This window comes from Tympanuchus pallidicinctus, unplaced genomic scaffold (genome assembly GCF_026119805.1).
Source record: "Tympanuchus pallidicinctus isolate F22 unplaced genomic scaffold, pur_lepc_1.0 scaffold3, whole genome shotgun sequence".
Classification (NCBI taxonomy): Eukaryota; Metazoa; Chordata; class Aves; order Galliformes; family Phasianidae; genus Tympanuchus; species Tympanuchus pallidicinctus.
The window spans coordinates 51,144,546-51,159,070 of record NW_026294747.1 but is presented as its reverse complement, the minus strand read 5'-3'; the positions used below and the strand labels follow the sequence as shown (position 1 = coordinate 51,159,070).

The 14,525-nt window shown below is 43.9% G+C and overlaps 1 protein-coding gene across 2 annotated transcripts in view; it reads left to right on the top strand.

Moving 5' to 3' along the window:
- GPR132 (G protein-coupled receptor 132) overlaps positions 1-14,525 on the top strand; it is a 74,846-nt gene that overhangs the window by 54,145 nt on the left and 6,176 nt on the right. For both annotated transcript variants that reach the window (XM_052695161.1, XM_052695162.1), the window contains exon 2: positions 4,683-4,998. In XM_052695161.1, the coding sequence (XP_052551121.1) occupies positions 4,875-4,998 (124 nt within the window). In that variant the 5' untranslated portion in view covers positions 4,683-4,874. The remainder of the gene's footprint in view (positions 1-4,682; positions 4,999-14,525) is intronic.

Sequence of the window (14,525 nt, the reverse complement as noted above, 5' to 3'; positions counted from 1 at the left end):
TGGAACACCGAGATGATGCAAATTGCCCTTCTTGGTAAATAAATAAGAACATTTCCTTTCAAGCAAAGCACTTGCATCCTCAGCGTTCATATGTGATCAGAGAGGTTCACAATGCATCATGCTCAGGAGAAAATCCAGGACAGGAAGCCCCATGCCCAATGAAATCCGCAGATCTGTTGTCCCCATGCTCTTTTCCTCCCACTTCTCCTCCATTCTTTTCCTGTGACACTTACACTCCAGCTCTTGCATATGCTAATTGGTAAATCAAACCATTTGTAGGTTACAATTTTCAGTATTATCTCTGCCCTGCAAAATGCCTGCTGCATTTCTCCAAGGTGCCCCTCAGCAGTGAAGTCCCAACACATCTGTGCCAGGGGAGCCTGCGAGTGCAGGTCAGCTCAGGAGCAATTTCCCTGACAAGCTTCCTAAAAGCCACTCACCCTCAGAGTCCACAGAACAGCCCTCTGAGCTGGTCTGATGGGGTCTTTGCCATATAGCCTGCAGGGAGGCTCCCTGATCACACAAGGAAGAGGTGATCAAGTGTCTATAATTTGCCAAGCCTTGCTGCAAATCAGCAACAGGAGGGAAAATCCACTGGAATATACAGCTGAGGTCTTTGAGTCGCTGATCCCAGATCCCTTCTGCGTGTCCTTGGGCTGTTCACCTCCCTGGAGTTTTCAAACCAGTAGACAAGTTTGATGATACCGATTTCATGGTTGAAATATAGCTTTTCTATAACCTAAGATATAGCAGATAAATATAAAAGGACCACAGAGGAGCTTTGGGTAGCCACATGAAAACGTCCAGCCTCCTCATAAACCATTCCCTTGAGTGGTACTCACATACTGCAGGTTCATCATTTGACTCTTTCTTAGATGCCTTCCAAGGAGAAACAAAACAAACACACACAAAAAAAGAGGAACACAGATTTGAAATTACAACACCGTGTACAGAAGGTGCAAAAGCAGCTTGAATTTCTCTATATTTACACCACAGGATAAACTTGGTTGCTCAGATCAGACCGTGTCATAGACATTCAATTGATTCTTCCCTCTGTCTGCCAGGGCTGAGCAGAATTCAGATGCTGCTTCTCTGACTTTGTAAAAAAACATCAGAAATGCCTATGCTTTGAGCCACTTTTGCAGCACAACACAGACAACAGTAACCTTTTTCACCCTAGGGGTGTTATCATTTCTTAGAATAAGAAGGTGTTTAATCAAAACAACAAGAAAAAAACAACCCAAACGTATCTGTCAGAGGGCTCCAGCCCATCTGCAAGCACAGCAGCAGCACCAACATCATGCAGCAGCTCAGCAGTTCGGGCTGCAGTCCCCACCTGCTATCTACATCTATTTATAGTTTTCAGCTGCCTTCTTTTTTCTTTTTTTAGTGGCACTTCAAACCATAGGAAATAATGACGTGGGTGGGTTGTAAGGTCTGGGAATGTGCAGCCAAACCCATTCTTGCTGCACCACATTCACTGACTTCAGCTTAGGCTGCAGTAGTGTCTCCTTGTGAGGCTGCTGTACCTACTGTACTACCTACTGTAAGGTAGTAGTGCATATTATCTCCTCCTGAGGACCCCACGGACACACAGAGACCTCTTTACTCTGACTGTACGAAAGGCAAACCTCTTATTTCCCTGGAAAAGTAAGTAAAGCCAAAAGTAAAGCTAAAGGTCTCCAAAACGCATTGCGTGGCAATTAACTGCACACTGCCAGGGAGTTTTGCCATGGCATACATTAATTCCAGCGCCTGCAGACATAGGACTGCCAAACCAAACAGGGCTTTGCTGTTCAGGGTGAGACTTTTGCTTGAGGAGGTCATGATCAGGCACAGGACTTACAGATTTCCACCCCCAGGCATACATTGCCACATCAGTGCAGGCTGAGGAAGGGCAGATTTCTACAATTTACAGAAGTAGGTGAGTCAAAATCAGTGGAGCTTTAAAGCACAGGTGTGGGATGCAGGCATTTATGCAGATTGACAAAGCAAAAGCAATTCATCAATGTCATCCCACCTTATGGCAGCACTGCGCACATCACGCTTAGAAAAAAAAATCAGTGCATTAGAAATCTCAGCAGCTGACACTTCTGTGTTTCATATCCATCAGCACTAAGGGAGGGTTTCTGTGTGCATGTGCCTAAGAAACCAGAAAGGCACACCACTTCTTTTGCCACTTATCTAGCCTGATTGGCAAGGTGGAGTGGAGCTGCCCTGCCCATCCCACAGTATCTTGCTTGAGGGATCTTACGTGTGATCAATCTTGATATCAGGTGCAAAAAAAGCTTGCATTCCTGGGTTTTGTTCCTGTCACAGGTTGTGATGCCCAGTGGCATCACAGCCATTGTCACGTCCAAACTGCGTTCAGATCTGGAGCTGCTGAGGCTCTTCATTAGGTACAATAGGTGTGTCATATCTGTGCAGGGAGACTTGTTCACTGAGACATCTCCACCTTGTGCTTGGTCAGAGAGACACAGAGCTCAGCAGCTCTCTGTGCTTCTGAGCCTCACTTTAGCCATTGCTATCCTGGAGTGGTTCATGGGGAGGTAGAACAGAGAGGGAATCTGAGGTCTTCTTCATTCGTAGGTTCTTGCTATTTTTAATTTAGGTCACGATGAGGGGAAGATAACAATAACAATGCACATTTTCATCTGCAGTGGAACAGAGAAATGTCAAATATTCTACCAGAAACTACTCAGGAGTTTCTGAATGAAAATGGGGAGAGAATAACTCAGCCTGAAAGTCCTTCAAAGACACTGAACCCCACCAGTCTCACGTAGCTATTTCTGTTTTCTGATCAACGATGCACAATCGTTTTCTCTAATGTAGTACTGCAAAACTCTCAAGAAAGTTCTGTGCTACGCAGCAGTGAGCTAACAAAGGCTGGACTCTTTTCCTATACTTTGGATAGCCTTGGTGCACCAGTAGGAAGATGATATGAAGACACCTTATATGAAGTTCAACCTGTGTAAACATAGTGCCTGTCTTAATAGCACCCAGGAATTAAAAGACAGAAAGAAATAAGCTCAAAGTGACCTATCTAAACTCACCAAAGTGCAAAGAAATGTTTCCATTTACTTCAGTTGAATTTAGATGGAGGCCAGAGGGTTTCTGCTTTCTGCTATAAATGGTTCTTTATCAGATCTTTATTCTGCCTGAACACGACAGCAGTACAATACATCTGAGGCCAAAATTTATATTGCTGTACTGCTTGTGTTATCTCTGTGGAACACAGACTAAACTTACTTGAAATGTTTGGTTTGTTTTTGCCACCCATGTCTCTGTTCTCATCTCCAGTCACTGCAGATCGTGTCAAAAGCTTTTGAAAGTATCTTGAACGTGAAATCTTGACATCTGACCTCAACTTGCTAGGGCAATAATTGTGGGTAATGTTGATTTGGGCCATACATGAAGCAGTGATTCTAAGTAGTAATGTTTTTTAAGTCCATATGGAATATTTAAGAGCACAGAGAGGTGTTGTCTTCCATTTCTCTATGGAGAACCACACAACTTTCATTGTGTCACCAAAATATCTTGCTGGCAAATGTGTATGTGTTTTTATTTGGATATCCTCACATCTATGTCAGTGGGAGTCAGTAAGCATCTGGTGGCATAATCCATTCTAGCATCACTGCAAACAGAATAGCTTTTTCTTCATATCACCACCCTCTTCTGTTGGGCTTCTCATCCAATTAAATACCTAACTTTTTTCGTATGTATACAGCTGAATGGACTTGTGACACCCAGGATATGTGTTATATCTCCACCATACATATAAGAAATGAGAGCCTATTGCAGTTAGCCTGTTTCTCTACCAGAGCCTGAGAGCCCAACATTGTAGTGTCCATGGCATGATGGGTATACACCAAGGAATGATGTTCCTGGTCACAAATGAAGCCTAGCAGTTACAAGAGCTAAACCTACATTTTCCCACCACCATACAAATGGCTGAATTTGAAAGAAATTAATTCCTTTGTTAAGGAATTAATGTTTGTTTTGTGTAAAATTTGTTTCTTTTCTCCTAGCTTCTCTCCTAACTGCATGAGTCGGTCTCTGCTTCCTTCATTAGCCATCAGCTCTTCATGACACAGCCACACGTTCCCAGCAGAGCCCAAGGATACCTGACATAACAAGAAGGATGTATTAAATGGAGGTTGGAGCCAAAGAGCAACAGCCCAAACACCTCCAAAGAAGGCTGTGCTGCCTCATTCGTCACAGCAGGGCAGGAAGTTGTGCCCTTCTCACAGACTCCCTGCTAAAATGCAGCTGTGGTTTCTGAGCTGCTAGCTGGTAAAAAGCAGCAGCCATGCAAAGCAGACCTTGTGCATGCAAGAGCCCATGGTGGAAGGGCAGCAGTGTGTGTGGGCACTGCTTGGTGTCTGAAGGCAATGCAGAGGACATCCAATGGAACAGACTGCTTCAGAGGACTTTTTGAAACCTCTGAATTTGCAGCAGTGTTGTAGAAACTCCCATAATCTGTGTGCTCTGATCAGTAGAAATGTCACAGCCCTCAGTCCGGGGGCTGTGCTGACACAGACCCACAAGCACCATGCTATTTATTCCTCTAACTTCCCACCAATGCCACATTTTTCTGTCCTGACCTTTTGTATTTTCCCCTTTCTGAGTGTCCTCTACTTACAGTAAGTAGTAAATATATTCTTCTACCTCTTGTCTTTCAGGATATTTTCAGGAGCAGAACTTCCCAATGCAGTTACTGTAGATGCCTCTTTACAACGACCTCAAGTAATGACAGAACCAAGACTCTAAAGGCTAGGGGATTCCACTCACTCTCCCATCTGTAACCATGCACCTAGCTACAAGTGACACTTGCACCCTGATGAAGTCGTCAGCACTGTACTTTCTTTAAGCCCATGACTCTTATGACTACGCAGTATCATAGGCAACTTCCTGAAGTCCCTACAGAGCAGCCTGTGAGTACGGCTCGGGTCAGAGCGCCTTACCATCTTCTCTGTGAAAGCCAGGAACAGAAAAGAAGTAAGTGATTGCTGGCACTGTGACAAGGTTTCTGCTCAGCAGCGTTTTGCTTTCTTTGCTTTGTTGCTGCTTCTCCGTACTGTGCATTTGTGTTTCAGAGATGTAGACTTCATTGATGTTTCACAGCCTAAAACTCCATGTGATTGCTATGATAAAGCGCTGTTGGGTTTTTGTATTAGAGTTCACTGCAGTTATGGAGTCTTTGCTACCTGTTATCTTTACAGATTTCCTTTCCTAAACAAAACACAGTCCTTTCGTACAAAAAGAATTAGTTCCAATCAGAAATAAGTGATAAGTAAGACTGAAATATTGTGGTAGGATCCAGGCTGCTGGGATTTGATTTGGTCACTGCAGTGCATGAGGCATACATTCTGAATTACTTTAGAAATGCCAATAGCACCATCGTCATTGCTGGGCTTCTTTTGGTAGACCATAATGAGAATTCACACCCAGACCTTCCACTCATTCTTTCACAGACAGAAAAGCGAGACAGGCATTTTATCGTGTTTATCGTGTTTATCGTGCTGATGTATAGTGACTGATCAGGTATACAAACTTCCTTTCTTTTCTCCATCTCCTATTCACACAGTTCTGCTAATCACTGGCATAGAGGAATATCAAGACTAAGTTGAGATAATTCTTTTTCCAATAAATATTTTGAGATTTGCCTTGTTTTTCGGAGGCATTAAAAATGCTGATCAAGCTCAGTGTTGTTCTCTTGCTTTGAAATGAAAGCTGCTCTGCTGTTGCATTTAGTGAAGCTGCAGCATTAAGGAGACCACAAACTTTGTGATTGAGTCACAGGTTGGTAACAGTTGGCACCACGTTGGCATGTGGGCAAAATGAATCAGTTTGAGCTCCTCCCTCTAAGACTTGAAGGGAACTTAGTTTTGCTCTGAGAGATTCTGAAGTCAGGGTGGATCTTTCCTATGCCAAATTGCATTTAGCAAAGGGTAAGCATCCTAAAAGACCCATGCTAGATCAAACTGAAGTTTGTTTCTCAGATTTAGTTTCTCATAGGATCTTCTTGCTTTCTTTTCATCTCTCTGGTAACTCTCCCCAGGTGTTCTTTTCCTTTATGTTGCAAGAGAAAACACCGCAAGTTATGGATACTGGCTCTCATGGAAATTTTGATGTAAAGCTTGATACTCTGCCAAAGACCAATGTGCATGTAGACTCAGTTTTAACCTATTTTTCCTGTGATCCTATTTAGACCAGACACCACATCCACACAAGCAGTTCCTCAGCTTCCAATAACTTCATCTGAAGAAAAAAAAAGACCCTTTTCCTGCTCTTTCACAGCTAATAGGCAAGGCTTGTTTTCTACTGAGGACTTTTCCATAGTCTGTGCAAATGACACTACATTTAAACAAATAGAGTATGAATTGAGCACCTCTTCTTTGGAGGTTTCTGCCTGAAACTGCAGATGACTCTTTCATGTTCTGCATTTTCCACACCTCTCAGGGGGATGCTGAATTTAGAGCCTCATCATGAGCACACAGGTAGCATTGGGCAGTGTTTCAGCTCTCTCTGGCTGCAGTGGCGAAACTCAGCCATGATTTGTGGGGATCATGTTAGCAGTTGTGGTGCCAGTGCAGCACAGCATGGCTGGAGTGACAATTGCAGCAGCACGAGGACAAATTTCTGTGGCTGATGTTCATGACTGCCTGAGCTCAGACAAGCTCCAGTTTTGTTTGCCTTCTCTTGATACTCTGTGTTTTCAATGTGTTACGGGGTGTAGTTAGCTAAAGCAATGAGCAGTTCTGTGCTGAAACCAATACATGTTGTTGTTCCATTCCCACCTGACTTAAGCCCTTTTCCTTCCCTGTGCAGACTTGGTTGCCTATCCAAAAGCATCTGAATATCTCCACATTGCCACTGTCTCTAAGGTTCCTGTGGTTGGGTTTAGCAGATTGGACACCTGCTCATGTCCCTCTATCACATGTTACTGCCTCCTCCATGAATGTGCCTCACTATATGAAAAATCACTGCTTTAAATCAACTTTGGGGATTGTGTACATAAGGGACATTATTTTTCTTCACAATGTCTCCTGTGCTGGAAATATATCAAAGCATTGGAGGAGGAAGTAGTCAAGGATCTCATCATTTTGGCAGAAATACTGTCATCTTTACAGATGCCTTCTATGAAGCACACCAGGTTTGATAGAATCTTATCCAATTTCATGAATTATGACCATTTTTATAGCAGGGTATGCAGTGCAGATACGCGTTATCAGACACACCTAAGGTTCAGCCATTGTTGATGTCTTTCGGTGGAGCAGAGAATATGGCAAAAATATTGTCCAGGAACCAAATATCACGCAGTGGACCTGAAGTCTATAAACGCAGAGCATTCGGTATTGAGTCTCATATGTGGAAAGTGAAGTGAGTTATATTATTGCATAGGCCAGTAGGGTCTTACTGCAGTGACGAGGATGAAGAGAAGTGGGAAATTCAGAACATGATTTATTGGAAAAAATGCATGATTTCCCTATCCATAAAAAAGGACACTGTGGGGAATATTTAGTAGCCAGTGTTTTCACATGCATTCTAGTGTAAAGTCTATGGGTCTCAGCCCTCAGATGAGATGCTCGAGGGTTTAGCCATTAACAAGATGTACAAATGGTTGGAAGAGGTGGCAGCTGAGGATATGGACAAAACACAGTAGAAAATTTAGTAGAGAGAAGAATGAGCTCACGAACACGTCAAAGATGCACACGGATGCAGTGAGAAATTTTTGAGTGTGACAGTTTTGGTGCTATAACTAAAGTCTTAAGAGGAAAACCCTGCGACTGGTAGATGAGCAAGCTGTACAGGAGACGACCCATTTGGCAAAAAAGGGAAATCAGCAGTTCTCCAACTAGTTGAGAGTGAACCATAGAACAAGAAGGAACAAAGAAAATGAGTTTCAGGGTAAATGGAAAAGGAGGAAATATTGGTGACTGAGCTCTGAGTACCATTTTTAAGTCTTCTGTTAAAAATAGCATTGTTTCAAGAATAGAAAGCACTGTGGTTTTCATGTAGCTTTGCAAATCCCACCTGCTGAGACACATTCGCTTCAGCTTAAGTAAAAAACTTTTGAGCAGAAACTAGCTAGAATTCCCAGAGACAAGCAATTTGTCAGTGTCCCCAGATCTGGGAGGTCACAAAATTATTCTGGGCTCTTTTTAATCTAGTTTTCCCCTTTAGCCTCTTTTACCAGCAGCACAAGTGGTTCCTGTGCAGACCCACAAGAGCAGGGCCAAGATCACTAAATCCCCCACAGCATCATGAGGTTGTAAGCTGAACAGTCTATGTGTTCTCCTACAGAGATCAGTCATACTACCTACTCATTCTTTTTAGCACTACCTTGCTGTGATCAGAGTGGAGAATTTCAGAGAGATGAAAGGGACAGACATTTATGGGATACAGGGACAACCTATGACAATGGAGATGTCAGTGCAGAAAGAGGGGAAGCTTGTGCATTTATGAGTTTGAGCAGGAGATGTCTTTGGTTGTGAATTAGTATTCCCTGCATGTATCACTGCCTGCTGGCAGTGGCCAGTCAGCATCCTCTGGCTTCCCTGGGAGCTTGAATGACAGAGGAGGTACAAGTTACCAGCTTGACTCCTGGGTCAGCAGTGGATTACAAATCACTGATTAACATGGGACAGAGGTGTGGAAAGCAACAGCAAGTTGGTGAAAGGCAAGTGCAAACCGTGGCAATGCACAGATCATATTTAAAGAAAAACAGACCCAGGTGATGACAGGCTGGCAGGATCTGACCTGATCTGCAATGGAGAACAGAGCCTGGCCAGGGCTCAGTGTTGAGAGGCCAACAGCACAGAAGATGGGTGCCAGCTACAGGCTACCACAAGCCATAGGCATGGCAATGGAGGTGCTGGCAGGAGTCTTCTGCATTCAAGCCTAGATAACTGAGGCTCAGAAGAAAGAGGAAGGTGTCTATAAGTACTGAGATCCTAAGATAAGAAGGTGACAGTGCGGGTGGGATACTTGTCATCATTCTTGCATCACCTCTTGGATACCCACCCAAGAAATGGGAAAGAGGCCCAGTATGTAAGCAAAGAGCATTGAAAAGCTAGGAGGAGAGAGCAAAGATTATTGTGCTGAGGTTTGGAAAATGGACCTCATGAACCATCTGGGCCTCAAAGCAGAGCAGCACAATAGAAAGCTTAAGCATGAGGATTGAAGGCAGCCTGTAGCAGTCACAACAGCCTCGCATGGCCACAACACCATCAGTGCCAACTCCTTGGTATACCAGCCTGTTTTTTTGAGAACCCAGAGCAGTATTCATCTTTGTGTAAGACCTCAGTGTCTTGAAGGCACCTTGCTGCTCTGAGCATCCAGGAGCTCTTGAGGGGGTTCTAAATAAGCTGCACATGGGAATCCCCTCTCAATTATTCCAAGATTTGATAATTTCAGCATGAAGTAGCAAGGAGGTGTTACCTGTTCAATTTTTACATGAGCCTCTCAAGTAAGGGAAGCCTTATTTGAATAGCCTCTGCCACCAAGGCTATGTGTTAGATCTGTTCTAGCTTCATAGAGAAATCAGGCACAAATGCCTGCTGGTTTCTTATTGGAGGAAGGTGTGAATCAGAAGTACAAAACTTGCAGTTTTGGGGTTGTTCTCAGTTGTTCACTTTCACTACATCTGCTCCACAACCTTGAAACTTCCTTCAACCTTTTGACCTGACTGGCTTTGTAGTTCATCCTCAAATTTATGGCAGCATTTCTGGGGTTCTGATGGCTCTCCAAACAGAACTCCTCTGCCTGTGGTACATTTTCTAGATAATCTAATAGGTGTTGTAGAGTAAATCTGTCCTGCAATAGCCATTCTCTGATGCTCTCAAAGAGGACTTTTCTCAGTCACTGGTTATGAAGTTCCCAAAATCATTACTCATGACCTCATATTTAAGACTGGGAAGAAAACTCAACCGGTATGGGGGAAGTGAAGGTCTGTTTTTCAGCTTCCCCTATCAACCCAGTCACCCATCACCTCATATGAAGTGCACATGGTTTTACCTACTGCCTTGAATGAAGTGGTTTTAAACCCTGTAGCTGGAGCTTTCATTTGCATGTCTATCTGCCTGACATTGTTTTTTCATCTACGGTCCCTCACCAGGCAATGTAACACAAGCCCAGGATGCCCTGCTTATGGAAGGATCACAATTCCAAGCCAGGTCCTTCATCCACTTGAATTATGGGACCGTTTCACTTCATTGGCTCCACAACAGTTTATTTTGGCAAAATAGTACACGTAAGGAAGTAGATATGTGAGTATATGTAAATGCCTCCACATACATATTTAAAACACCTAGTTGCTGAGAGTTCACATCTAAGAACAGTGTATATGAAGTAAACATCTTCCTCTCGCTAGAAAGGAGCAGTTAGTCCTTTTGAATAGCAGATGATGAATATCTTCTCTCTTACAAATATCTTTTTTTTTTTTCAAGACTGCTTGTATCTGCAGTATGAAGTTACATGCCAAGGCTGTATAACTAATCCCAACGTCCTGCTGCTTCCTCTCTGAGGCTATTTTCAGTGGCAGTAGTCTACAAATGCTCTACAGCTTATTTTAACCAGCATTAGTTAACAGAGATATTACCTTATGTAAGGTTATGTTCTTAATGTCCACATAAGCCTTTCAAAATTCTCAGCTCTGACCATAATCCTTGACATAATGGATTAGAAAATGATTAGAAAGAGAAAAACAGATAAATACTATGCTCAGCTGAGGTACCTGTACTCTCTACAGATTTCACTGTCTCTTTTTTTCTCTTCTGTCTTTCTGTACCTAAGGTGAATTAATCCAGAGCCTTTACACCACTGCTTTACTCAACTGTTGTGCTTTTTTCTACTTCCTCCTCTTCTATCTGAAATTTTCTCTTTTCCTAATAGTGGTTATTTTTATCCAACTTCTCTGTTAGGAATCAAAACAGCTTTACATGAATAGCTAATAAACATCAGACAACTGCAAAAGAAAGCCTTTTGCTTTCTCCCTTGTTTTCACTTCCCTCTTTACACCTCAGTGTTAGCAAAAACAGTTCAGACTCTTGAGGGAAGATCAGATATTGACAAAACTAGCCTGGATATGCAGCAGCAGCCCTTAATGAAGCTGGCCAAGTCTCCACACTTCCCAAGTTCCTTTTCTGTTTCATACAGGGCCAGAATCCAGCGAGGCTCTTTAAATCTGCTAAAGCAATAAGACAACCAGGAGCATCTCTGGTGGTTGGTGGAGGGTGTAGTTCACGTCCAGATTAAGCTTCTCTCTACACACCTCCTCTGGCTCTGTCTGCTCTGCTTCTGACCACTTGCAACTACCAATCCCTCACGCCAGCCTTACTGCTGCTGTGACTTTGGTCAACCAATTCAGAAAGATAAACCAGTGGTCAGTTGACCCAGATAAGAAAGGGGACACATTTTTTGCTAGCTTACCACTATGCACGTATTCACTGCAGGGTCAGGCGATGTACTGGTCAGGGACAAGGCAGAAAATAAAACAATGAGAGCCAAGCTGTTACTCTAGTGTGGCTGTGATGTGAAACCACATCCTCACAGCATCCCAGATTCACAGCCTCATCTCCCATGAGCTGTGTGGGGCATCTCTGTAGGAGACTTTAATGTTCCCTCATGCTCGGTAGGGAAGAGGACAGATCACCACCACACAGGTGTCCATCTCCTGCACAACAGTGCTGCCGTCCTTGTCCACAAGACAGGAGATCTGATTCCTAGATTGAATTTAATCAATTTGGTGTTTGAACTCAAATCTGCCGCTGTTTAGGAAACTCTGAGAACCTTTTCTTTCCATTCCCTCTGATACACCTGGGCTGCCAGCCAGGAGAAATGCAAGGTGCAGTGGATCAAAGACAGAGTGAAAGAAGAGTAGGCAGCATCTAATACGGTTTTGTTGTCCCATTGAGTGGGCATGCAGCAAGATACATCTGCTGCTTTCTCACCACACCTCAAGAAAGTGGGATTTCACATCCAGTTTGCCTTATTTGTCCACACTCTTTTTACTTGAGCATCTCCATCTGCCTTCTAGGATTTCCTCTATGTAAGATCTCAATACATTAGAGCAGGTAGGCACTACATTTTAGGAGTAAGAAATGTAATGATCCATTTGCTTAGCAGGTGTGAAATTCTACTGGAGATCTACCTGCTCTAATATATATATAACCTATATATAATGTATAACTTATCCAAGCGCAGACATCCAAGAAAGAGGGCAAATACAGGGCAGGAGCATAGCAAGTCATCTGTAGTGCTTTATCCTATTTTACTGTGATTTGTGCTCAGATGCTTTGCAAGTCAGAGATGTTGTCTCTGTTCCTTCAACAAACCAGGAAGATGAGATGTTTTACAAATCTTAAAGGAAGGTGAGAAACATACATGTGCTGACTGCGGTTTGAGTCTTGCTCTTGACTCTCTGTGAGCAAGAAGCCCCAGCGTGCTGCTAAATATATGTTGAGCTGTTGAAGCAAAACACAACCATGATCCAGTGTAACACGTTTTGGTGGATGGTGAGCCCTAGCAGAATTATTGCTGTTGCAGAAAGGTGAAGACAACTGCTTTGGACAGGATCGGCACAGCTGAAAGCTACAAGGCAGATAAGAGTCAACATTACAAGGAGAATATTCATTAACTGCCTGCCAAGTGCTGCTTTCTGATCTTTAGCTTGAGAAGGAAGCCCCTCCCCAGACTTAAAGAGCAGAGCAGCATTGCTAGACTCAGCACTGAGCTGGATGCATCACTCAGGGCTGGAAGGCTGCTCCAGGTGGAGCTGAGAGACAGGAGGAAGGGAGGAAGGGGAGCAAATGGCCTCCTTCCCCTCCTGCCTCCTGGCCTGGGGCTACAGTAAGAAGCACTGCTGCTGGGAAGGATCTAGGCTTCATCATTGACAGCCCAGGCGTTGGCCAGAAACACCAATCGCATGCTTTTTCTCTGTAAGCATAGATTTGTGCTCTTTGTTCATCAAGACCTGGTGGCTGGCAGCTGGCTGGTGAGAGTGTCAATCTCCTCAACCCAATATGTTGACAAACCAAGAAAGGAAAAGCGTGCCTGATGCAGGCAACTTTAAAAAGTCACACAGAACTCCTTTCTGAGGCTCACTTGCAGGTGCCAGACACAGGAAAGAGATGTGGTCTGGAGGCAGAGCCTTGCCTCCCATTGCTGTCTGGCTGATGCGGAAGGGAGGTGTTGGGACCAGACTTCATGCCTCTTCCTGCCCCAAGTAGCACCCACAGGCCTTCCTGCGGCAAACTGCCATGCAAAGAGTAAGCAGCAGTGCTGTGGTTTAAGCTGGCATACAGCTGAATGCAACATAGTTTTTTCCTCGTGCCCCCCTGCCCATGGGATGGAGGAGAGAATCAGAGGAAAAAAAGAGAAGTAAAACCCGTGGGTTGAGATACAGTCTATTTACTAAGATGGAACAGGAAGAGTGAAATAACAACCATGATAATTTAATATATGTATGCATATAATGACAGTAATGATATTTTTCACAGAATTATAGAATCATTAAGGTTGGAAAAACCTCTAAGATCATTTAGTCCAAGCATCCATCAGTCATAAGTATTGCCCACTAAACCATGTCCCTCAGTATTACCTGGGCTAGTACCAGATCTGAAGGTTGGTGGCCCTGCCTGTAGCAGGGGCTTTGGAACTTGATGATCCTCTGGGTCCCTTCCAACTCCAAGCCATTTTATGATTCTGTGATCTCCATGGTTCTTGAACACCTCCAAAGATGGTATTTCCACCACCTCCCTGGGCACCCAGTGCCAGCGCCCAACCACTCTTTCTGAGAAGAAATTTTTCCTAATATCCAACTTGGACCTCTTCTGGCATACATACATATAAATGTGTGTATATATATACATATGAGGGATGCAGGAAGAGGCCAGAGACCTAAGAACCCTGGAGTGCTGGACTTGAAGAATGGGAGGAGCAGAGTAGGAAGAGAGGAGGCTAAGGAAGGAGGCAAGAGAAAGAAATAATAGGAGTTGTGTGTACAGAATAAGCCTCCTTTGGGAACCATGTGTCTATGGAGTAAGCCTGCCACTTTCTGCTCTGCACCATTGCTGCTGCAAGGCAGTTACCTCTGGGGGAAGCAGGCCTTTGCACAACCAGTAATGAACAGGTGTAGGAAGTGCGAGGAGAGTGAATGAACACAAGCAGAGGGCCAAGAGACACATGTGAAGCCTGAGGGAAGGGGAGGAGAATACACTTTCAACCTCTCTGAAAGGTTTTGTGTGCAACGCTCTTAGGTTGGACTGTTGGTCTGTAGCTGAGACAGCATGCAGCAGTGCCACATTCCCAACTTGACTGTTGCTATTTCCATTACGAATCAGTTTCATTCATCTTCTGTGCTTCACTTTGGAAGTGAAGGTCTGTAAGGAGCCTTTGCGTTACATGGGTTCCTGGAGTTCTCATACTGGTTGGACACAAGCAGAGGACAAGCTCTTGTACGTCACATGCCAGGTGAGATCTGGCACAGAAATCTCTGCTGACCCAGAAGACAAAACATATTT